The sequence below is a fragment of the Ciconia boyciana genome, chromosome 8 (genome assembly GCF_034638445.1).
Source record: "Ciconia boyciana chromosome 8, ASM3463844v1, whole genome shotgun sequence".
In the NCBI taxonomy this organism is placed as follows: Eukaryota; Metazoa; Chordata; class Aves; order Ciconiiformes; family Ciconiidae; genus Ciconia; species Ciconia boyciana.
Genome location: NC_132941.1, coordinates 54,527,315 through 54,551,915, shown reverse-complemented (window position 1 = coordinate 54,551,915; position 24,601 = coordinate 54,527,315). Strand labels below are relative to the sequence as shown.

At 40.6% G+C, this 24,601-nt stretch overlaps 1 protein-coding gene across 2 annotated transcripts in view; it reads left to right on the top strand.

Moving 5' to 3' along the window:
• The window catches only part of SORCS1 (sortilin related VPS10 domain containing receptor 1), a 307,612-nt gene that overhangs the window by 230,812 nt on the left and 52,199 nt on the right, over positions 1-24,601 (top strand). For both annotated transcript variants that reach the window (XM_072869717.1, XM_072869716.1), the window contains exons 8-15: positions 2,806-2,895; positions 7,981-8,160; positions 12,636-12,782; positions 19,539-19,641; positions 20,105-20,181; positions 21,427-21,518; positions 22,528-22,635; positions 23,655-23,772. In XM_072869717.1, the coding sequence (XP_072725818.1) occupies positions 2,806-2,895; positions 7,981-8,160; positions 12,636-12,782; positions 19,539-19,641; positions 20,105-20,181; positions 21,427-21,518; positions 22,528-22,635; positions 23,655-23,772 (915 nt within the window). The remainder of the gene's footprint in view (positions 1-2,805; positions 2,896-7,980; positions 8,161-12,635; positions 12,783-19,538; positions 19,642-20,104; positions 20,182-21,426; positions 21,519-22,527; positions 22,636-23,654; positions 23,773-24,601) is intronic.

The following is a 24,601-nucleotide window of genomic DNA, read 5'->3' as shown; positions in this document are numbered from 1 at the left end:
CTAGATCCATATGATAAAGGCATTGAGTGTATTGTAGCAGTTCATTACAATGCTAACAGTGTTCCTTTTACCTCTAGTATCTTGTCACTGTAGGGTCACAGAGTTCCTGCCTGGAGCATCCACCATATGTACTGGAGTGATCTCTGCCACTCCCTGTAGGCTCATCAGCACTCTAGGATTAGTGCTGTAACCCCCCAGCTTGAAGTCATGTCTCAGTCATCTGCTATCACAAGAGAGTAGACCAAAGCTTTTTTGAACATGAGAGGGAAATAGAAAAGGAGGGAGGGAGTCAGGGGAAGAACCAAAGAAGGAGTAATCAGGCTTTATTGTTATGCCTCAGTTGTGATTATAGTGCAAAGGCTGAAGATGAGATGTACTCAGCCAAGCTGTGTTCCAGGTGAGAGCCGGTGAATAAATCTGAACTAACATGGGTTTCATTAGCCTGCCACTAGTGTCCATTTAATAACAACCAAATAGGACAAAAAATAACAACAGAATTGCAGGGAACATGGAGGTAAACTGGAAATCATTGGGACTAAACTGGTCTTCCAGACATGTTTGGAAGACAATGTCTTCCACACATTATATTCTGCCATGCTTGGGGTGGAGGACTGATATTTTAAATTGAGTGAGTTGACTGTTAATTATCTCCAGTTAATGAACTCAGTCATAAACACCAGTCTAAATCATCCACAAATAAATCTGGGACATACGTTCCAGAATAGCTTTTGTGCCTAGTGTGTCTGAGGCATAAATGAAATGTTTATATGGTAAGGAAAACAGGGCATGAATCACTGTTCAGGCATGCTCTCTAATTTCAGAATGACTGTGTGTTTGTGGCTCGAGTGACACAGGAGCTGGGGAATTTCTCTTTATATGTGAATTGATTCATTACTTCATCACTGATGCCTTGGTTTTGTGCTTTTCAAGACTGTTAATCTTCTCTGTTCTGACCTGATATTATTATACACTGTAGAGAGGCCAACCCCTTTGCCCATCTGAAGTCAATGCTGGGGAGATTGTCTACCTTTCTGAATAGCCCTTGTATTTCGATGCGTTTCTCTTTCTGTCTATAAACTGTTGTAAAGCGTTCCTAGTGCTGTCAAATTTTGGCTTTGTTACACCTCCGTACTAGCTGCATGGTGTAAGGAGGAGCATGTGAGGAGAGGCAGTCTCTTACGATGTTCCCCTTAATGCCCAATGAGACTTTGCTCAACTTCATATATTCATGTTTGTAATGCAGTTTGAAAAGATATAATGGAATATTTGGATTTGGAAAGTTCCTGTTTTAATCCTTAAACTTCTTAGGATTCTTAAACAGAAATAAATGTAACAGGTCAAAGAGAGAATACTTGCCAGTCACTAGTAATTGACACTTACAGCTATGAAATAATAATATTGTAATCCCTGGAAACAACCTCTGCTTTCTTCCTAGTAGTCAGTGAATTCACTGTTGGCTGGCAATTTAAAATGAGATTCTTCAAGTGGTTACATATATATATGGATGTATCTGGCTTGCAAGGAACAGCTAAATAACACACTGTGGCTGATGCTGGACCCTGCCTTATCCCAGGCACTGTTCTTCAGAGGATGAGTAGCCCTACACCAGACAGTAAAGGCTTGGAAGAATAGATGATCACCCTGAGCACCCTCTCCTAGCCTTCCCTACTTTCCTTGATCTCCATCTAGCTTTTCTGAAACTAAGGCATTTGGAATGAGAATTAGTAGGCTCAAAAGCACGAGAATAAAGGAATGTGGGTTTATTTCTCCCACTACACCATGTTTTCTTTACAAACTCACACTTTCTCATAAACAATGCTTCTGGCTTTCTTTCCCCTAACTTTTGCACAATTCCCTTAAAAAATAGTTGAAGAGCTTTAGAATAAGAAATAGTGCTTATTTTACTTAATCTGGTATGAATGTAGCCTCTGTGTATCTTGCATTTTAAACTACTGCAGTGCATTTTAAAACACTTACTTACTACTAAAGAACAATCTTGATAAGCCCAGATATCAGGCATTTACAGCAAAGTTCTGCATGGAGGATCCCTTGGAATATTTGTGCTTCAGTATCTTTCATCCAAGGATTTCAAAGTACTTTACAAACATTGATTATGTTTCAGCAGCACTGGAAGCCAGATAACAGACATCTTTTTCTATTTCTATTTTTTAGCCCTTTAATAGGTGGCAGGAAATGAAACCTCACACTTCTGTAACCCAGCCTTTTCAAGGTATTGCCATCAGTATTTAGGCACTTAAATAAATGGCCAGATTCACAGAGACACCAAATCATTTCAGCTTCTCCTGCCTTCAGGAGCTGTGAATGCTTAACTGATCTGGTAACAGATATGTGTGATGGCTTGTACAGGGCACACAGGAACCAAAGCTGGAGGCAGAAGTAGAAATCAAGCATCAGGTCTGCCAATCTGCTAATCTAACCAATAGCCTACACAGCATCTCTGCAGATAGCAAAGAACAGACTGTTTTGTGGTAAGTCAGAGGAGAGCTGTGGTATCAGCAGGTGACATAACGGCCCAAGTAAAGCCAGGACTTCACTTTCCCTAGACTTTCACCTGAAATTCTGGACTTTGTCTCTCTTTGCAGAAAATGGGATTCCTCTTGCTCTCTTTTTCAGCCACTGTCATTTGGATCAATGTTTATTCATTAACTGTAATAGGGCTGCGGTTTTAAGCCATTGTCACCAACACTGTGGTATTTCCCTTGACAGCTTTTGCTTGATATTTTCTCTGATAATAAAAAAATTTTTTAAAAAATCCTGATTATAACTTTCCTGCTTCTCTCATAGTTGACATCAGCAGGAAGACCACATTATTACGTTTCTTATAGGAGAAATACATTTGCACAGATGAAGCTGCCAAAGTACTCCTTGCCCAAGGTAGGTTGCTGTTGCTGGAATGCCCATATGAACCTACAGATATTTTGATTGTACAGAAATTCTTGAATCCAGCACAAGTAACTGCAAGATGACATGCAATGAATGAAAACATCATTCTTCTTTAATAGAACATTTGCAAGCAAGAAAGGACTGAAAACAAAGTCAGCACTTTGGCTAGTCAAGGACGTCAGCGTGAAATGTAGGCAGATGCCACAGCTCATGTCAATTACCATTTCTTTATGGTTAGTTAATTCAGTTTTGGAGGGGACTCTCTTTTCTTTTTTTTTTTCTTTCTCTTTTTTTTTGGTCTTAAAATTCCCTTCTCCTGTCCTTATCCTGTGTGGGTTGCTTTTTGTGCTTTGCCTCATTAGCGGATTTTAATGGGAACCAAGCAAAGAGATGTCTTTGTGTGTCTGCTCCATATCTTCCCTGATTAAGAACAATGGTGAATTAGCATTGGAGCTTGAAAGGGTATTGCTGCCTTCTGGAGCTGAATTTTTTAAAAGACCTATATAAAATGTTAGCTCCATTTTGAAGGAATCACCATTTTGCAGCTGGGTTCCTAACGGCTTCTTAACAAAGACAGAGGATTTTTTTTTGAGGCCTTTTCATTCTTAATGCAGTCTGGCTTAAATGAAATTTAAGCTCAAAGGTAGCAAATGATTTTGTGGATTCTATGTGAGGTCTAAGATCTGGAGACAAATGTATTCCCAGAAATTAAGCAAGGATTGTCAAAAGGAAAAAAAAAGTGCAAGGTCAGTCTGTTCCTAAAAGTTGAAAGTACCCCAGATTTTGTAGGTAGAAATATTCAAAGGGATAATTTGGCTAATATCACAGCTGGCTGTCTTTGATTCCTCAACCCAACTGACCTGTTTATAGTGGATTGACTGGGTGACCTTCATCATATAACCAGACTGCAGCTCAAACCCACGCCTTCAATGCTGTACCTTACCTACTCTGCTGTTGTACCCTTTGCTCCTGTTTACAACACCTGAAAACCCAAGCTTACCAGAAGCCATGATATCTTCTTGGCTCTGACACAGGAGACCTGTGGTCTGCCCCAAAATCTTCAGTCACGCTTAAAGATAGGTTGGTTTGAAACTTCCTGTCCGAGCAGAAGGGAATTACTCTGTCAATTCAGCTCAAATTTAAACAGATGTTATTTGAAGTAGCCCTTAGCAAAGGTGTTGCATTTTTAGCATGGTTATTGTAACACCCAAATCAAAATTGTAATTTACAGCTGATTTAGAACATCTGTAGAGAGACTGTTTGCTTTGAACCAGTTGTATCCTTTAGCCCACACTTATTTTTCCAACTGTCCACCTTATCAAAGAGATCTCTGGAAAGCCAGGGAAAATGAACTACAATTAAATTGCAATGTGTTCTCAGAGAATAGGAATTGGAGCAATACATTAATGTTATTTGACCCAAAGAAAAAGGCAGATATTTAAGGAGATAAGATGCTTTGTCACAATCTCGGAATATCTTCAAAGACCGAAGAGCTACATTTGGCTTGGAAGGAGCTACAGTGGAGCTGTGGCTGTCTAGGAGGTTGCTATCAAAACAGGATAGCTGCTTTTATTAAAAATGCACAAAGCATTATACTAGTCAAGGAATTGAAACAAACAGCTTCTTTTATGCCTAAATTCTCTTTTATCTCCATCAGCTAAGAAGGTAGGGCCAAATATGGTAAACAGTACTAAGTGACTTCTGGAATTGAAGACGGAAGTATCAAGCTTTTTGTCTCTCCATGTCACTCTTCCTAAACTGGAGGGGTGTGATGGCAGGCAGCTTTGGCAGGTGATACTGCTGCTCAGGCAGGAATAGCCTGCAGCAAATCAAAATTAAATATTCTTGTTGTTGGCATTGATAGCCTGGTAGCCAGTTTGATTAAAAGCTAAATGAACTTGAAACTCTCTCCCATACAAGAAGATGTCTGCACATGTGCATACAGGTTGTGTTAGCCCTGTAAATGGTCTTTATTGAGACCTGTTAATTTCTGCAGTGATCTGTGGGTTGGTACTGCCTATTCTGTACCACAGCACCTCAAAGTGGGCTCTGTCACAGACTCTGTAATGTCACTCATGATAATCACCTTAAATGTACACACAGGGTACATTCACTCCATTTTAGACCAATGCACTGGGCAGACATCTGTGAATACTGAAGCAAGCCGAGCAATTTCTCTTTTAAAAAGACCTGTCCTTAACTGGTGCTGGGCTGAATACTGATGGGATGAGTGCGTGTGGTGCCTCTCTTTTAAATTCAGCACCTTCTTTCAACCTCAGGATGCACATCCTGATGGAAGAAGCAGTAACCACCAAAAAATCCTTAAATACAGACCTTAAAAAGAGCTGACAGTCCCAGTAATTGACAAGATAAAACAGGCATTACACATCCCTGCTATTTAACTTCCCAGGAAGAAAAGTTCCCTGACCAAGTGCAAACAGGGCAACTGAAGCATGTTTAGTAATTCAGAAAGCCTTGGCCTTTAGCCATTTGAGTAGACACCTGATCAAACTCATGCACAGCATCGTGCTCTTACTTTTGTCTTCGGAAACACAAGAGTGACAGATAGTAGATCTGCATATTAATGTACTTCCAGTATGTGCTGGAACAGAGAGAGGAAAGCTCAGGCTCTCAGTAGGCAGATGCATGGGGAGCCCCTGAAGATGACAACAACTGTTTGAGAAAGGTGCCTTGCTTCACTTTCCTGTCCTCTTCCCTTTCTGTAGGGAGGTGAAATTAATATCTGTTGTAGTAGTGGAAGATGAAGTGAAGCTCTTGCTCCATATCAAGATGAAGGCTGTTTTTTGTATTATTCCTCCCCCCAAAAAAGCAACCCCCACCCTGAAAAAAATAAAATAGAAGTGAATATGATATACTGATTAATTTTAATTTTCCAGTGTGGAAACCAGAAAATTCCTGGTTGGTCAAAGACCTGTTTGATGCCCATACACTGATCCCTTTCTATCAAAGCTTTGCATTGTTGCTGTATCTATTGGACAAGGCCATATTAAGTGGAAAAGTTAATTGATCCCCAAAGGCAAACAGTTGGAATGCTATATTTTTTTATGTTATACACTATGTATATTATGCCAATTTTGTCTCAATGTCTGCTTCTCCAGACTTAAATTCCTTCAGCCTTACTGCAGTCTTCTTTAGAGTTATATCTTACAGCACGATCTGATCAAAACTCAGGAAGTATCTAGTGAATAAATTATTTGCTTCTTCAGCATTCATTAAATTGCCTTTAGTTTTCCCTGGTGTTGATCAAAATATCTTTTTACTTCTCACCCCTAGTTATTACAAAACTATGGATTAAAATGGTAAGTTAATGAAACTGTCCATTCACCAGACAAAACAAGTTTTACTTATAATCTCTGTCTATGTTTAAATAGAGAGGTCTGCCCATGTGTATAGACACATATGCAAAAGTTTAAACTTGAGATTAGAGCTGTGCTAGCCAGTGCTGCCTGAAGCACATTGGGAACACCTTCTCACGTAGATCTACCAGCAGATTGACTAGGGTGACAGGCTGAAATAAGGACCCTCTGACAAACAGCTGCGGCAGTAACTTCTACTAGCACAGCTGGAGCTAAGAGAGGATATCTGTTCACAACCACAATTAGTAGAAGGCAGTGGGACTTGTATTGCCTTTCCTATTGCCTCAGGATTTAAGCCAATCTGTTCCTCCACAAAACCAGCCCATCTTCTGGGATACATTTTTCTCCAGCACAAAGAAGCAAGTAAATCAAGTGAATATTCATCCACTCCATACTCAGATCTGGATCTGGATGGACAAACAACTGTTCTGAATCTTAACTTCATGGTGAATCCATTTTCAAATTTATAGATCAGGTTTCTTCATTATATTATTTTTCATCTTTACGTTACAAGGCTCCATCTAGAAGTATTAATTCCCCCTACAAAACCACAAGAAAGTGAATTGTCAAAGAATATTATTAACAGAAGGAAGAAGTAGCATCAGCTTCCAAAGAGTATATTTTCTGATAAAGTTCCCAGTTTTGCATATAGAAAGCCCTGGCTGAGATTCATGGAAGCAGAATAACTTTGGGATGTCTGCCCAAAACAGACAGAACAGCAGAATCTTCTGGGAATCACCTGGTGCAAAGAAATCTGCATTTCTTTTCCTACCTCCACAGATTTTTATGGCATCAAAGAACTCGGGGTGCCTGTGCTGGGCAGATAGAGCCTGGGAATTTCATTATAACAATCTCCTTCTTGGTGGCTTTTTCTGCTGAGTAATAATTTCTTCAGGCATTGAAAGAGGGAATCACGTTTAATAGCTTTTGTTTTTTCTTTAATTATCCAATATTTTCATTGCTTCCTGCCTGCTGTAACACACAGAACAAACAGAGTAAAACAAAACCTCACTCATAACACCAGTGATCTAACTGCAATTCTGCTCTTTATATTTAGTGAGGATTAGGGTTGTCTTTCTGTTATGTTTCTTGCGGGGGGGGGTGTTTAGCACAGTGGTCCAGGGCCTCAGCTTCTAGTCGACACTGTCATTAGAAATAATAAATAACAGCAGCACTGGCTGCAGAGGTTAACCCATTAGATCCTCCTTGTATGGGTTCCCAAGCATACTTGGTTTCTGAATGCCAGACAAGAAGCAGATGTTTCAGATGCTGCTTTTTTCTTCTTTAAAAAAAAAACAAAACACATTTTAAATATCTGTGATTCCACAATCACCAGTGGAATCACTCAGGTGCCAAAAAAAACGCAACCCAAATAAACAATTCCCCCTCCCCCCAAACAAAGTGCTCATTAAAATGAAAGTGTTGGTAGGGGGGGAAAGTGCTGCTGTATAACACTGTACTGCCAATGTAAATGTTCAATTAACACCTCATCAGTTAATTACCACTTTGAAAACTGGCAGAAGACAACTGGTGTAAAATATTCCTGGATGGAATTATCTGCTTACAGGAGTGTTGTCTACAGCTTCCGATTAAAATCCAGCCTAAATATATCCCTTGCTCCTCCACAATTACTTTGGTGCCCTTGGAAATGACAGAGCAGAGCTCTCTCTGGTAACCTTCCTCTCTTTTCTTTCCCCAGGACATGCATGTTATCAGCACAGATGAGAATCAGGTGTTTGCAGCTGTACAAGAGTGGAACCAGAACGACACGTACAATCTGTATATCTCCGACACCCGAGGGGTGTACTTCACCCTGGCCTTGGAAAATGTCAAGAGTAGTCAAGGGCTGGAGGGGAATGTGATGATAGACCTCTATGAGGTATGTCATGACTCCAAACTTCTCATTCCTATCTCAGGAGCCCACATGATGCCAGTACTGTTTCCTTCTTGCACATCAGTCTCGTTATATGCATGTGAACAGCAGAGCCAAAAAGTGACTAAACACATAGTTTTACCTTCCTTTTACTTAAGGGCCTCAGCTGAGTTTCAAGGCCAGGTTTTGTAAAAATTTGTGTTCAATTTAGGCCCAGCCTAATATTATGAACAGATTCACTGCTGTACTCTCCTGTACATTCTCAGGTGAGGAAGAGCTAATGGCTTTTTCATGCATAGGAAGATATGCATCAGAAGATGTAGTGGAATAGTTCATTCAGTCCCTAAGAGGAACTCTTTTAAGTTTCTCAGCCAAAATCCTCCTGACCGATATTGGTCCTACCTATGGCTCTGAAAGCTCCCAACACTCTGAATGGCATCATTCTCCAATTTTTGTTGCATTTCTGATAGCCTGATCTCTTGTTTTGGAAGTAAGGAGAGACAGCAGTTTTCAGCTATCTTTGTCACCTTCCTCAGCTTGGACTATTCTGGGAACTGAAGTGATTTTAGCTACGCACTCTTGGGCTATTCCATGAGTGTGGAAACTCTCCTACCTCATCTTGATTTCCCTTTTATCCTTGAGCCTTTTCCCAACAAGTACATTCTGCCTAAGCTCACCTGTAAGAAGGCCAATTTACATTGTCTTCTATGACAACTGGTCCTAAGAATAGGACTTTTAATGTGCCCTTGTACTTCTCTTGCTCTGCTGCCTGTTTTACTTCTGGAGACAGCACTCATCTAAGTAGAAATTCAGTCTTCAGCTGCTGTTTTGAGGGTCAGCTTCTCTTTTCAGGTCTCCTCCAGGGGATTTTCTGACCATTTAGAATAAAGGCCATGAACTAGATTTGAGTTCCTTTGACAGTGAAGATGCTTCCTGTATTTCCCTTCACCGTCTGAATATTAGCTCTGCTGTATAATTTGCCTTCAGCTGCCCTTTACTTGGAAACCACCTGGAAACCACCTGAATTATTCAAACAGAGAGCCCAAGTGTTGTACATAAATGCGGATGAACTGTAGAAGGATGGGCACTGGCATTTCACTCATTTGAAGATTTTTACTGTTAATCTCTCTGCAACGCTGGCAGCCCATGGAAAGACTGTTGCCTCTTATTACTGTCAGCTCGAGAAGCAGTTTCACTGCATTATATAAAGGTGTCCTACATCCCAGGGGGAAAGAAAAGCCTTTGTTTTGTTTTATTAAGCTGACACCACACAGTAACCTGGATTGAAATTGATGGAATCAGACTTGTAGCATCATATCTACTGATTATCTAGATAGAAAGGATATTGGCTGACACTGAACCTGGCACAAACCTTCCTTTCAATTTAATATTCTAGCTGGAAGGGAACAGAAAGCCATCCAGTGTGATTCTCCCAGTAGGGTTGTTGCAAATGATGAATGCTTTAGGGGTAAACAGAGATGAAGACAAGAAAATAAAAAAATCCATAGATAAATTAAAAGGAAGTGGAGACATTGCAAAATGAGTCCTTCTGTGGTGACAGCAGTATATTATATTATTATATATGTAAGCAAGATTATTTGAGAAGATGCCAGAGAAAGACCTGTTAAACGTGCATGTGTCTGTATGCATGTTTGTCAGGTGTTAGAAGTAAGTTCATCTGGTTGCATTGTAGTGAATGTGTTTGTGTGTGTAGATTCCTAAACTGATTCTACATCAAGGATAAATCTGCTCAGTGCTGCTCGATGGGGAATTACATTGGGCATGAAGAGAAAATTAGAAGTTCTTTCATGGTGCCTCATGTTCTCCCTTCTCTTCTCCTGTAAGTCATCAGGAGCCTTTCACTCAGAGGTTGTTATTTCACTGTGTGAGCTCTTCTGCTGCTGGACCTTGTAGAGAATGAGGAGACCACTCCTAGAGGGACACTATTCCCCCTTCTGCATGTTGGACAGAGCAGGGTGTAAAAATAGCTCTTCTCTCCACCACCTTCTAGTGCCACTTTATCAGTAGCCCACTGGACTCAGCATTCAGTGGGTCTGCAGTCACAAAGGGGCTATCCTAGAGACCATCTCCCAGAGCAAGGGAAGAGCAAGAATCACTGGCCATTGGGTCTGAGTGCCCTTTCTAGTTCCTGCACCTCTCCAGTGGTGTGGTATGGCTCTGCTTGGCTCTGTAGTTGGACTGGTCCACAGAAGGACAATCCTGCCTGTGGGAATCCATGCCTGAAGTGATAACAGACTGTGAGGAGATGTGTCTATAGCTATGGTATATATGCCTATCACTCTGGGACTTATTTTTTTTAGCAGTATGCATCTTGGATGGGACGTATATGTTTGACATATGAGACTGGTGATGGGGAGTGAAGAATGTGTTTTGAGTTGTGTGTTCGAGTGTCTTGTATGAATCTTTCACTAAAACTGTAGACAGCATTTGTATCCGCACACAATGTATTTGGGGCAGTGAGGGCTGTCTACAAAGTCTGTGTGGGAGCTGATGGAGTGCTTTTCTTTCTGACCACTGGTGGTCATGCACTTATTTGCATGAGTCTTTCTCTCTTATGATTGTATGAACAGCAGGGATGAACGGATCATTGTGTGTCATGGTTGTGTATATGCAGTAGGTGTATCTCTTCCTACTGAGAGCGCACAAACGTATAGTGTGTGCGGTCTTTTTTTAAGATAAAGCTATCCAAGGCTGACAGTATAACTTACACTTTGCTTTCTCTGGAAAGGATTCTGAGTCCCAGCCCATGACTAGAATCATAAAAAGAGAAATTCACAGGATTTCAGAACACATTTATCACCTGATATATAAAATGCTCTTTAATCATTTATGGCCAGCATTTCACAGGGACTATATAATATAACTATTTCAGGACAACAATAAAGAAAAGTACAAATGGAGCTATAGGCTCTGGCCTCTGGTAGTAAAGGCAGAACTATGTTATTTTTCCGGCTCTGTCTACTCATGCAGTATCACTGGGAGACAGAGTACCCATGTCTTATCGAGGTGCCTTTCTACTACAACAAAGAAATCCTGAATACTTAGTTGGATGGTACCAAACAATCCAGCTAGGACATTGAAAATACTATCTTTTTATGCTTATATCAAAAATAAATTAGTTTACCTAATTTAAAGACTATTGCTCATTATAGCAAGTCATGTCTAAGTCTTTACGTAACTTCAAATGAAATTCAGTGCCATTGCTCAAGGAGGAAAGTGCTATTCAGAATGACTAAGTACACCAATGTACTGTACCAATGCACTGTACACTATTACAGTGACTGAAAGTGCAGTAAGGTCCTACTCACCGGGAGCTGCAGCATCCAAATCCAGCCACATAATTAAATCAGTTGAGCTGGAACAAACTCTGAATCTGCTGTGTAACCATCTGCCACATGATACCATTTAGGTATCTCTATGAACAAAAAGTCTTGATGAATGATTCTGTGTACTAGTTCTCCATCATAAGAAGTGATGGGGTGGATGACCGAACAGACTTGCTGGAAACCAAAAAGTTTCTCACTTTCCCCCTCCTTCTCCCGATTTTACTTCCCTTTTTATTGCAGCACTCAGATTGCAGAATGACAGCCTAACAAATTCATTCGCAAGCTGCAGCAGCTATTGGGCTATTGATTTTCAGTGTGCTGAGAAGATGGGAACATTCTGCAGTGCGAGTTGTGGTTTGAAGTTGACTTTTTTTCTCCCCACTAAGACACTTTTGGGCTTGGTTCCAACGTGAGTCTGTTAGCATCATGTCTTTACAAAATCCTCCTGCTGGTCTATGGAGTAAAACTGTTGGGTAAAACACCAGGAAAAATAAAAGGATGAGAATCTCATTGTTAGCTCTATAACTAGAATAATGCTAGGGTGGCCTTGCTTGAGTCACCAGTGCTTTGGTTTCCTCAAAATACAAAACCGTAATAAAAATACCTCTGTGCCCCAAGTTATCCTGTTGAAACACTGATAATTGTGAAACACATTGGGATCCTTAGATGAAATGTCTTAAGCAGGCTGTATGAGAATGAAGCACTGAACTGCAAGTTTATGTGTGTATTGCCATTTTCTTTGCAAGGCCAAAATTGCTGCTGTTTCCTGCTACTGCAGTGCAAGAGACAAATAATTGCCCTGTACATATTTCATCTTTCAGGGGGAAGGATGCCTACACAGTTGAGGGATTGTTACTTTAAGATTGGTTAAGATTGACATCTTACCATGTTCCCATGCTGATTCTGAAATATAAGCTTTCTTTTCTATTTGTCACCTTTCCCCCTATTATGGTCTTATCTTGTCCCCAGCACCTCACTTTGCCTTCCTTTGATACTCCTTGGCTATTCTTGCCCTGACATCTAACACACTGACACAGCCACCAGATCCCTGTTGGGTTTGACAGGGCAAGAGACACACATGCACAGAACCTGCATCGGCTTGATCTATTTTTCAGCCATGTCAATTTTTCCTAGGTAGCAGGGATAAAGGGAATGTTCTTGGCTAACAAGAAGATTGACAACCAAGTGAAAACTTTCATCACCTACAATAAAGGGAGAGACTGGAGTTTGTTGCAGGCTCCGGACACTGATCTGAGAGGAAACCCTGTTCACTGTCTCCTAGTAAGTACCTGGGGGGGAACCTGGGGGGTGGTAACATCCCAGAACAATCTTTTTCTACCAGGTAACACAAGAAGGAGAGGGCAGCTCCTCTCTCCGTGCGGTGTATCTCATGGAGGGCATATTAAAAGTGCAGTACATCAGGCTTGGGCTGCCAGGTGGTATTGCAAGAGCTGGAATTTAATTTAGCTTAATTTAATTTAATTTCTGGAACAAAAGGAAGCATCGTAGATCACCTTCCTTCTGCACAACTGATGGTCTCCCCTTAAACAGCAGGTGAAGCTGGATGCCGTTTCTGCGCAGTTGATTCACTGGACACTAGATGGGAGGAGTGAGCTATTGTAGCTCAGGAACTGTCAGGGACCTAATAACTTGAGACAGGCTCAAAGGAAAGGAGAGCTTTGATTTCTTTCAGGCCACTCTGTTGGCAGTATTAATATTTATCATTTTCTCTTTGAGCTCAGAAGTGAGAATCGACACATTCATCCAAATATATGTATAGCTATGTGTTGGGTGGATATTGTATCTGTCTCTGTACTTACTAATATAGATCAACATATAGATAAGTCTTTAATCATCATTATATGCAAATGATTTCCAAGAGTGAAAGTGAAATATAAGCAGTGTGAATAGAATTGGAGATCTCTGTCAACTTAGAAAGCTTAGACTGATCTTGACATGTTTTTCAGCTGGTATAATCTATACACAGTAGTGGGATAATACTCAGAACCCCAGCCTTTGGGATTCTCAATAGCTTTTACATTACACAAATTGTAACATGATTCCAGGCAGAATCAAGGGCACTACTTACACTGCTCTTCCTCCTGCTGTCCTGTACCTGCATGTTATTTTCAATCTGAAAAAAAAAAAAAAGATGTTGTTTCTCATTTTGAGGCTGTAAGTTTGTTAGAATCTGAATCAGCATTACATTTTGTGTATTGTGGTATGTAGCTGAATGCTACACTAATCTCTTAACTGAACCCCATGCATTAGTGCCAAAGCAAAGAATAAATAACTTTATATTTGAAGCTGTTCAAATAATTGATTTTTTTGATGGAGCCAAAATGCAAGCCTTTCATTTTCTCTCCAGTTTGGAAAAAATAAATAGAGAGGACTGGGGGTCAAACAGAAGAGTTATTTCAGAGCATGACTAAATTTGTTTGGGTTTTTTTTCTTCTTGCAAGATTTTAAAATTTGTAAGTAAAAGCATTTTTAAATTAAATCTTTCTAGAATATGAAAACTGAAAAGATGACATTCAGAAAACTTTGCAGACATAAAGCAATTGAATTTTTCAGAAGGGGCTATGTGTAGAAGTCTTTGTGTTTCAAATAGATTGTAATCTAGTTTTAACTCAGGTGAACATATTTGACAAAAAAAACACCTAGATTTTTTCAAATTGTAACCAATTTTATCAGAAACCCAAGATTTTTATTATATGATATGATAGTGTAATACTTTGGGGGGCTGGCAAGCCAGAAGAAATAAAAACCATGCAGGCAAGTGAAATAATCAAAGTAAGCCTTATTCTTTTCCTATAAATTTGAAGTTTGAGTTCTGAGAAAACACCTTTCTTGGTATTGTTGCACACTGATCAAGAGAGATCTGACTTGCCATTGTGGTTATAAATGAGCCAGAGGTAATGCTCTGCAGGGTCCTTATTGAACGGTTGTTTGCAGGAACTATGTATTTTATATACAAGGGTATGCTGCCACTGTAGTTATCCACTATACAGTGGAAGTGCTTGTATGACTGTATATAAACCAGGACTGGATGGTTCTTATGGCGGGAGGGGATTATGGCTCCCTTAAGCCTTCCCATCCATACTGTATCTGCTATTATGCTCATGGGCACCTGAGAACACAATTCACTTCATTTCAATTAGACCAGATATGCCTGGACAAGCTGGAATTCCCTGAGGGTGGTAAACTTGAACAAGCCAGGCAAGGGGTCATGAGCAGGGGCAGAAGTGTGGGCACTCGTAGGGACACAGTGAGAACTGACCCAGAGAAGCTCTTGTTTTTCTGTGGATTGTGTTTACATCCTTGTAGCTCCAGTGTGCACAAGCCACTATTTAAACACTGGTTCATTTTTATTTTGCTCTCTATGCAACCATGTAGTTGCCCTGAGAATTGCTTCCACCTGTGCAAGCTCGATGTAGGTTTGTCATCCTGTTTTAACTGGAAAGCAACCACTTCCTGAATGCTCTGTGACTTGCGTTGGGGTAGGCATCTCAGGTCCATGGGCATCTGTAGAAATTGGTCCATTATTTCAGGGTGGTAAGGGACAAATCCTCAATGGACTTAAACCATGTAGCTCAGTCTTTGCCCTTCCAGAAGAATGGGAAGGAACTTAGTCAGCCCTTCCCCATGATAAGGCCAGAGGAATGTTTAGCCATGTTTATTTTTCCTCTTCCCTTAACATGAGGTAAAACAGCCAAGAAGCCTCTTTAATTTCCTGAACCTGTCTGCCTCCCTCATGCTTAGGTTGTCACAAGCTAGTGGAATGGTAGCAGAGCAGGGATCATCAGCTGAACATGAAGGGTCTCAGGTGGTTGACTTGCAAATTTGCAAGAAAGCAAATAGATGAAATCTGAACGACACTGACTTGTTAGGTCTTACAGGAACAGGCAGTCTGCCTACAAAAGAAAGGGAGGTACAGAAAATGCACCAAAACCACAGAGTAAAATAACAATCCTACAAGAGAGCGCCAAGCTATTTAAAAATCTGATTTGAGCTTCACAGTTAATGATGGGGCAACATGAAGGCAGAATATGGAATGCAAGAATTCAAGAAATGATAGAGAAAAGACCACAGAATTTGGGAGTGGCAGGGGAAATTTTCAAAGCAAGAGCACTGGAAGTGTTGTATGTTCCTGGAAATAAGTCAGGGATCCATAATGACATTCTGCTGAGGAATGGAGACAAGGAATTGTCCCCTGCTCTGAGGCAATTCTGTTCCTTGTCAATGTGACATAGCTGTAGTATTTAAACAGTTCACAAACTCCACTCACCTCTTTAGCCACACTCTGTCTACCCCTGCATCACCAGAAGTTTTACCTCCTTACATCAGCTGTTCCTTTTCCCTCTACATATCACCGTTCTTGGCATGATCCTGCTTCTCCTTATGGCATAGCTAAGTGAATTCTTAGTCGTCCATTGTACATCTAGCTTAGCTCCCATCCTTACTCCACAGAAGATACTAATGCTTTCACACTGCTGGTTTTCAGCATAATTGTCTCTAGCAAAAGCTCGGGACACAGCAATGATGTATGTTCCAGCTTGTTGGCAGAATGGGATCTGCCCTTTCCCAGAGTGACAGGACAGTCCCCAGCCTGTGAGTGCAGTGCTGCTTTCTCTGTGCATCTGGTCTTTAAACCTAAACTAAGGGAGAGTTAATGCAGAAATAAGTACATAGCAGCTAAGTTGGCAGCTAAGGAGGTGAAGAGGGAATCTGGTTGAAACACAAGGCAAGCCAGATGGAACCATCCCTCTACTGACAGTATGCTCGAGGTGTTGTTTTCAAAGCAACTCAAAGAATTCCTTTGCATTTTTTGTGAGATGGCTCTGAATAAAGAGGATGGAGGAAAGCAATGAAATTCCATCTAATCCCAAGGTTTTATTTTTCTTGTTTATACCACTTGTTTTCTATGCTGAATACACTTAATCTTCATAAAATAGCTGCCAAGGTATTATACCCCAAAGATACTGTTTTTGTTTGATACTTATCTTGTGCTGTGAAGTGGTTAACTGAGGAGTGATTCTGTCTTGCAAGTTATGGGCATCTGTCTAGGAGAGTTAATCAATTAGTTTTCAAGGATGGTCTTGTGGTTAAAACACTGGGCTGAATCTCAGGAGAATCTTGATTCAATTTTTAGGCCTATCTCCAATTTCCTGTGTGACCTTGGGCAAGTCATTTATTTTCTCTGTGCCTCTCTTCCCCAGACATCTGTTTATTCCCTCCCACATTTTGTTTGTCTTGTCTATATGGATTATAAGGATTTCAGGACAAAGACCCATTTCTCATAAGGGAGGGCATTCGCACCATCTGCTACAGAATAATTTAAGCATCTAAGTGAGGTGTTTGGAATATCTCTCCTGGAAATGTTTATCTCTCTTCATTGCTCCTGGCTATTACAGGTGAGCAAATACTGTGGCTATCCCTAGCTTTGTGAATGGTGCCTAGCATCATCCTTGTGTTAATTTGCCACACTCCTGATCAAGGACAGTCACTAATAACTGTTTTGTATGTGTCATGCCATTGGACACTCTTCAGGTGGGCTTTGCAGAATGGCTAAGAAGTGGGTTTGTAGGTATTTATGAGAAATTTTACTACGGACTGATGAGCCTCCTGAGAGGGGAGCATAAAAGTACTGGCTTGAAAATATTAGGAAACAAGTAATGAACTCCAGCATGATTGTAAGAACTATGGCAATAAGCAGAGCAATGGGCTATGTCACTCATGCTTTATCTTCTACCTAGGTTGTAAATGCTCCATGGCAGTGGTTGTCTTTCCCTTGGTGTCTGTGCAGCACCTAGCACTGCTGGGTACTAGGTGATGACAGGGAAACCCAAAATTGGTGATTCTGATGAAAATAATGATTTCAGTAGCCTGTTGGTAACAACAAGAAGGATAGAGACAATTGATGGAAATTCTAAAAAACAAAGCTGAGATGTCTGTATAGGAGTTAAGCTGTGGGAGCTAGAGGAGGAACACAAAGGGACCAACAGTGTGATGGAAGACAAACCAGTCTGGAAAAATATCTGAAGGATACAGATGGAGAAGGTGTACATCAGGGATGGAGAAGAGAATGCTGCCACAGTAAGGATGCGAGATGGCCGTGGGCAATAACTTTTGGTGTTTGGCTAGAATGGAGAGGTTAGTTTTTGCACCATACCCAGTTGTCACTAGACACGCTAAGCATTACTGCACTCCAACCAATAAGAAGTCATGCCACTAAAAATACCATCTTTCTGCTTAGACAGGTGACCTGGCTTTTAACATTTGAGATATATATTCTTTTTCTGCGTACTATATCTGTGAAATGAGACAAATTTGAAAGAAAACCTCTGGTAGTACAAAGATTTGCGTCTAATGAGGTCTAATCTCTGTCAGAGTGGGGAATTGGCTGAGTTGCTGCCATTAGCTACTGCCTTCAAAATGCTGAAGTGGGCTTGGAGTATGTTAGTTTTAAAAATATGTTCTGTATTTAGTCTTTTCACAATGTATCAAAATGTAAAAGGGAAGAATTCATGCTCTTGCAATGCTTTTCCACTTCCTGCATGCTTGTCAGCTCGATTTGGTTTCCACTGCCTTCCTGTGCCCCCGGGCTGCTCCAGTGGCTGCCCTCACAAGGCTGTCAGTTAGAGTTAGGCTGCTCAGTACATTCCACTTGGCAGGTTGTGTTCCCTTCTGCACAACCCATGTCCCCTTTTTCTGTCTCACATAAGTGAGATCTCCCATCCTTCCTCACCACCCTCATTCACCTTTGCCCAAAAAACCTCCTGCCTTTTGTTGTCATTCTCCACAGGGAGATTTTCATTTCAGAGTCATAGACACCTGCCTGGAGATGGGATGGATCAGTGCTCTTCCTCCAGAGACCTATGGGGCTAGGTCTCCTGCAGAGGAAGCCTACAACACTTTTGAGGCTGGAGATCTAACCTTTAGGCAACTGATCTTAGACAGAAAGACCTGCCTCCTAAGAGCCTGAAGGGTCTTCTGCATAGCCTCTCCTGCTCGTTTTACAGAACCGTGCAAGCTGAAGCATGGGCCCTGCTGTTTGTTCCTTTGAGATGTCCCCCTCAGTTTGGTCAGTTTGCTTCAGGTTTTCTTGCCAATATTTTTCCATCTCCCTTCCCTTAGCATGTTTCATGAAGGACTTTTCATGAGTTTTGGAAGAAAAATATACTGAAAATAAAACCCAAGAGAAGGCAAAAATTGTCAAAATTTTCAGAAATTACCAGACTACAGATTTGGAGGGAATTGTAATGGCACCTTTGGAAATCTGCCTGTCTGTCTTACTTTCTTGCTCACTTGATTTATTCTGTGCCATTCCAGTCTTATCTGAGTACCTGACATACAAAATCAATAACAAATAGGTGGGATTTCCATGGATGTATTTGTATTGAAAACTCAAAGGTCACATCCAGATGGGGCAATGAAACATTGTATTAAACAACTTTTAAACTAACACTTTCCAGTCCTGGTACTTATTCTTAGTGCAGTGCAGAACAGTGTCATGCGTCAAAAATACTCAGAGTCAAGAAATGGTATGACACTGTCTGAATTAAGTTGTTTCTCATGGCTAATTAGTGGTGACTCAGCACCACACCAATAGGGTTATATTGCTTCTTGTTGCAGATATAGCTTGGGCACTGCTGCTCTGAGAGTCACTTCATCATATCTGCAGCCTTGCTTGCTTCTCAAGAGAGCTGGGAGCTAGGGGAGCTAAGTAGTCCTTACCGTTACCTGCTCTTGCAAGCCTGGTTGCCTCCTTTGTGGGTACAGCCTCAAAGATCTTGTCCTTGTGAGAGGGTTTCAGCTTAATGAATCAGTTTCCCAGTGGGAACAGGTTGCATTAGAAAATGATAGCGAAGCTCTCGCAACAGAACCAGAACAGTGGCCATGTATTTCTAAGGGTGGCTGAATGCAGTGATTAGGAAATAATACAGAAAGACACTGTATATTTCTAAGCCTGTAGAAATAAGAGCATGCACTTCATGTTGTGTCTGCTTTTTACTTTTATTTCCCCTTTCTCCATAGCCCTATTGCTCCCTTCATCTTCACCTGAAGGTCTCAGAGAATCCCTATACCTCAGGAAACATCGCCAGCCGAGACACTGCCCCCAGTATTATTGTAGCTTCAGGTATGAAACATTTAAAGATTGCCTGTGTATGGTGTGCAAACACTGACAAAACCTTGAGTTTGTGATGGGCGTGGAGGGTGTTGAGTGGGGTGTCACACCACCAGTAGCAGGAAGGAAGGAAGGCTGTCAAACGGAAGTCCTTATGGACCTTCAACTTGTCATATGTTTTTTATGGAAACTGACCTTCAAGAGAGAACACTTCTAGTCCTCTACTCCCATGAACATTAGATTCAAATCAGGGAATTTCCTTTGCATATGGAGGTGTGTAGAGCTCTATGCACTGGATCTTTTATAGATATATTTTCTTCAAACTGAAAGTCTTTTCCTTCCCTTCGCCCTCTTTCTCTTCCCAAAACTAAAAGTTCTATAATTGCAAAAGGTAAATAAATACATTTACTCCCCTGATTTGCTAATTCTGCTGTTTCTTAGATTGTTGCATCACTAATCAATGTTCATCTTACAGGTAATATAGGCACTGAACTATCAGACAATGACATCAGCATGTTTGTTTCGTCTGATGCTGGGAACACTTGGAGACAGGTAAATGACACAGAATCACAGGTTTAAATAGTAATCATAGGAAATTGTCATAGAATTAGATTCAAAATGTTGCTTAATTTTTGTTTCTTTTGGTTCAGAGTAGCTTTTTGCAAATCTATACAAAAGCGAAAACTTTTATTCCCTTCTGAGAGGTAGAGAGATGCCCAAAGAAAAAGACTAAATATGTCGTTAGACTTCATATAACAGAAAATTATTTTTATAATTCTACTCAGTTTGACTTCAGTTTAACCCTGTAGCAAAGCGCAGAACAGATGAAAATACTAATATATATGGGGAGAGTATGTGTTTCCTTTCACTGTTGTACAGCCCTTGTACCGATCAAACCATTTTTCTCTTCATCCATTATTATAATTTCCAGAGAATTAGCAGTTGCACTGGTCTACTTCTCCCTCACTATGCATGGGACTCATTTCACCTAGTTGAGTTGTCCAAAGTTCAGTGTCCATATAAACTGATAATTTTGCCTTGCTCTTAAGTTAGTGGAAAAAAAGACAGAATTCCGTTCATCCTGTCTGTAGCTACCTATCTCTCCATTAATTGCGGAAAGAGACTGGATGATGAAGTTAAATCAAGTGCCTAATATTTAGTGAAATCCCACCTGTTAACAGAACATTGCTACCCTTTAATGTGTTTATCCTGAGAACAGGGAGTTCTGTTTTTCCTGTTTTCTGGGTAGGATATCAAGACATGGAGAGGAGGAGTGACTTTCCCAGACTGACAAGTGCTGCTATATAAACTGGAGAGCAGATGTTTGCAGAAACCCAATACAGAAAAGACACAGGAAAAGAAAATCTTTTTTAAATATTTGATATTCTAAGAATCTAATTATTTTACAATGTTTGACCAGCCCTCATTTTTCTGTCTACATAACTTATGTGAGATAGGGCCAGATAAGTGCAAACACATAAAGTTGTTCTTTAAACAAAAATCTGTCATTGAAAGGAGGGAAACTGTTGATCCTTGCAAAAATTCATGTTTCTAACTTTCTATCAAGCAGAGGCAGAATGCATTTTCCAAGGACCTGGGAAAAGTTAAAAAAAAAAAACAAACAACCCAAAACAATAAAAAACAAAACCCAAGAACTTTCTCTATACAGAATGCCTTCCTCTACTCAGTAACTTCCTTAGCACATACCTGTCCTCTGTCATGAACGTACTTAAAGAACTATGACATTTTCTTGATACTAAGGAAAATAGATTTAAATATATGCTTTTTTCCCCCCAGATCTTTGAGGAAGAGCACAGTGTTCTGTACCTGGATCAAGGTGGAGTACTGGTTGCGATGAAACACACATCTCTGCCTATCAGACATCTCTGGTAATGACTCTGTCTTTTCTAAGTGTCTTCTGTCCCTCTTTTCAGATGCCAGGTAGTAAGAAGTTAGGCTGCATCCAGAATTTTCTGTAGCTACAGTCTAAAAAATATCAATTAAGATACTGGCAAACATTACTCAGATAAAGTTAAGAAATCCTGGCAATTCCAGCTTACATCATTTCAGTTTGGCCAGATCTGATATATTGTCAATGTAATTCCATGACTTTCCTGGTTTACCACAACTTGGCTTCTTGTGTTTGGTTATTTCTGTAATATGAATCTGGATTATGGCTTTGTCTCTTATTAAGTTGCCAAAGTACTCTTAATTTTCAAAATTGTTGATAAACTTGTCTTCTGTGTGGCAGGTAGCACTTATGAACCAGAATTTTGTTGAATAGATTCAGGGTTATATAGCCAATAAGGCAAAAGTGTCCCTGCTAGACAGCACTCTTGAGTTTATGTGGTAGGTAGAATATAGTTTTATGATGTTTTGCATGATTTACTTCCACTACAGTCAGTATCATATCAATATCTGAAACACACAGACCCAAGTCTTAGGAAGTGATGAGTGGTTCCAAGCTTTCCCTTAGACCCACCACAGGGAAGACTGCTGGTCAGAAGAGGCAAAACTCTTGTGCTCCAGAAATCTAACCTCCTTAAAAAGTCTTATGTTGGGGACCCAAAAATAAGATGCTCAAAATCACTTGTTTTAAAAAAAATACCTCGGGTACATTTTGCCCTTAAAGCATCAATCTCTAACATAACTTTATTAGTTTCCACCACTTAAAGTATTGGCCATGGGTTAGCAGTATGATGCCAAACAAGTTTGATCAATGCTTTGATTTATGATGCTTCCCCAAAAAGTAGTTATTTAAAGGATTAAAAATGCAGTATCCAAGAACCGAAGCTGCTTCCTACTTCTCCATAGCAGCTGTAGTGGACTGGAGAGTGTCTTCAAGTAAAGTAGGAGGAGAGTAAGGAAAGAAGATACTAATTCTGCTTTCTCCACTAGGTTAAGTTTTGATGAAGGGAGATCTTGGAGCAAGTACAGTTTCACATCCCTCCCACTGTTTGTAGATGGAGTATTAGGGGAACCTGGAGAGGAAACTCTCATCATGACGTAAGTGAGCATGCCGTCATGCTAATGTTGATGGGAACTACACCGAAAATAGCTTACGAGGGTTGTTCGTAAGACAATAGCATTTCTGGTTGGGGACCAAACCAAGTGCTATCCGAAGCCAGGAGTATGCAGTCTTCTGTTGCTAAATCATCAATGTTTATTTGTGATATGATTGAGGGAATGACAACATGGTTCCTTGCAAACTGCAAAAACACTATCACTTAGCTTATCAGCATGAAACCAGACTCCTCAAATTGAATGTGATTTAGCAGAGTTACTCTTGACAGGTGAATATTTGAAAGAAAAATGGTGGGGTATTTTTATAGCTGTGTTTTGCTCCTACTTTCTTTTTTTTTAACTGAGACACAGAAAAATGAAGACATTCTTTTGTAAAAATGAATGACAAAATGTTGCCTGAAGGCTGACTCATGAAAAATTATTATTAGTTTCAGTGTGGTATGCTGAGCTCTGCATGGTGCATAAATCTGGATTCACCCTGCTAGAAATCGTGACATTTTACCTGAGATCAGATTTGCAAAAACAGGAGGAAAATTCAGTTTCTGTCTGTAAAAAATGAACTGACCTGTAATAAAAAGAATATGTGGCTTGGAAACTAACCTGAGTTAATAGAGATGTACAAAGAATGATCCCTTCAGGTTCTGATTTTAATTTATGTGGAAGGGATTCCCAAAGCTCATAACTGAGATATCAAACTCCTGTAGGTATAACTGTCTCCAGCCCCATGTCAAGTCTTCTCTATATAATCATTTTGGGAATTGGCATAAGTGGGAGGATCTTGATCCACAGAATAAAAGCTACATGCAATTTTTCAGAGGGTTGTAGGTATTTAGGAGCCCAAGTCTGACTTTCACTATGTCAGTCAAGTGAAAATCAGTAGGACTGGCACTCCTAAAGTGATTAATGTCTGTTGGAAATTTGTGGGTGACCGTACTTCTGTAGCTACCAGACTCCATCTGGTGCTACCTTTTACTGTATGCTCTTTCTGCTGTATTCTGTAGAGTGTTTGGACATTTCAGCCACCGCTCAGAGTGGCAGCTGGTGAAAGTAGACTACAAGTCCATTTTTGATCGGAGGTGTGCAGAAGAGGACTACAGGCCTTGGCAACTCCACAGCCAGGTGAGAAGCAAGGACACTGGGATCTAACCTGAAGTAGCTAATGATCCTACAGTTAAAAATCAGCATGATCTAATATCTTTTCCTGTGAGGTTGGTGTATCAGATTGTCCCTTACTGGATGGGTCTGTTTTGTTACATAGGCATGTTGGCCTCAGATTGCACTCTGTGAGCCCCAAAGGACAAACAGCTGCCTTCTGGGTTTCATTCTCCCTGCAGGCAATGAGCTCAGACTTGTCCAGACCTGCGTAATGCAACAGCAGCAGAAGCACTGCTGCTGAAAGAGGCCTGAAGTCCTTCAGTCTTACATCTCCCATCCAATTTCATTGTCCTTACCTCCTTTCTCTTCCTCCATCCTTCTGTGTCCTCAGAGCCAGTGTCTTAAGACCCTTCTAGTTGCTTTCACACTTGTTTCTCCAAATTCCTGCCGTCTTAGCCTCATTCCTTACTCACCTGGTTTCATCCTTGTTCTGTCTCTCTCAGCAGTGGTACTTCTGCTGTGGGAGCTGGGCACTTTATTCCTCAGTCTGTTAGGCCCCCATGCCCTGTCCCTTGCACCCTGGATGCAGCTGCTGCATCACTCCTGGAACCATTGCTTAAGTGCCCAGCAAGGTAATGTGCTCCGCACAGTGCGTGCGCCTGCCTGGGGGCACCTTCCCAGCTCTGCCAGGTGTGACACAATAGCCTGTGTTATATCAGGTTAGAATAAAATATAGCCCAAATTCAGTGGTTATATAAACACCACAGGCTCCACTGAAGTCTAAGTGAAAACAGCCATTTATATCATCAAAGGTTGTCTTTCTGTATATATCTTGCTGGGCAAGAGTTTAATG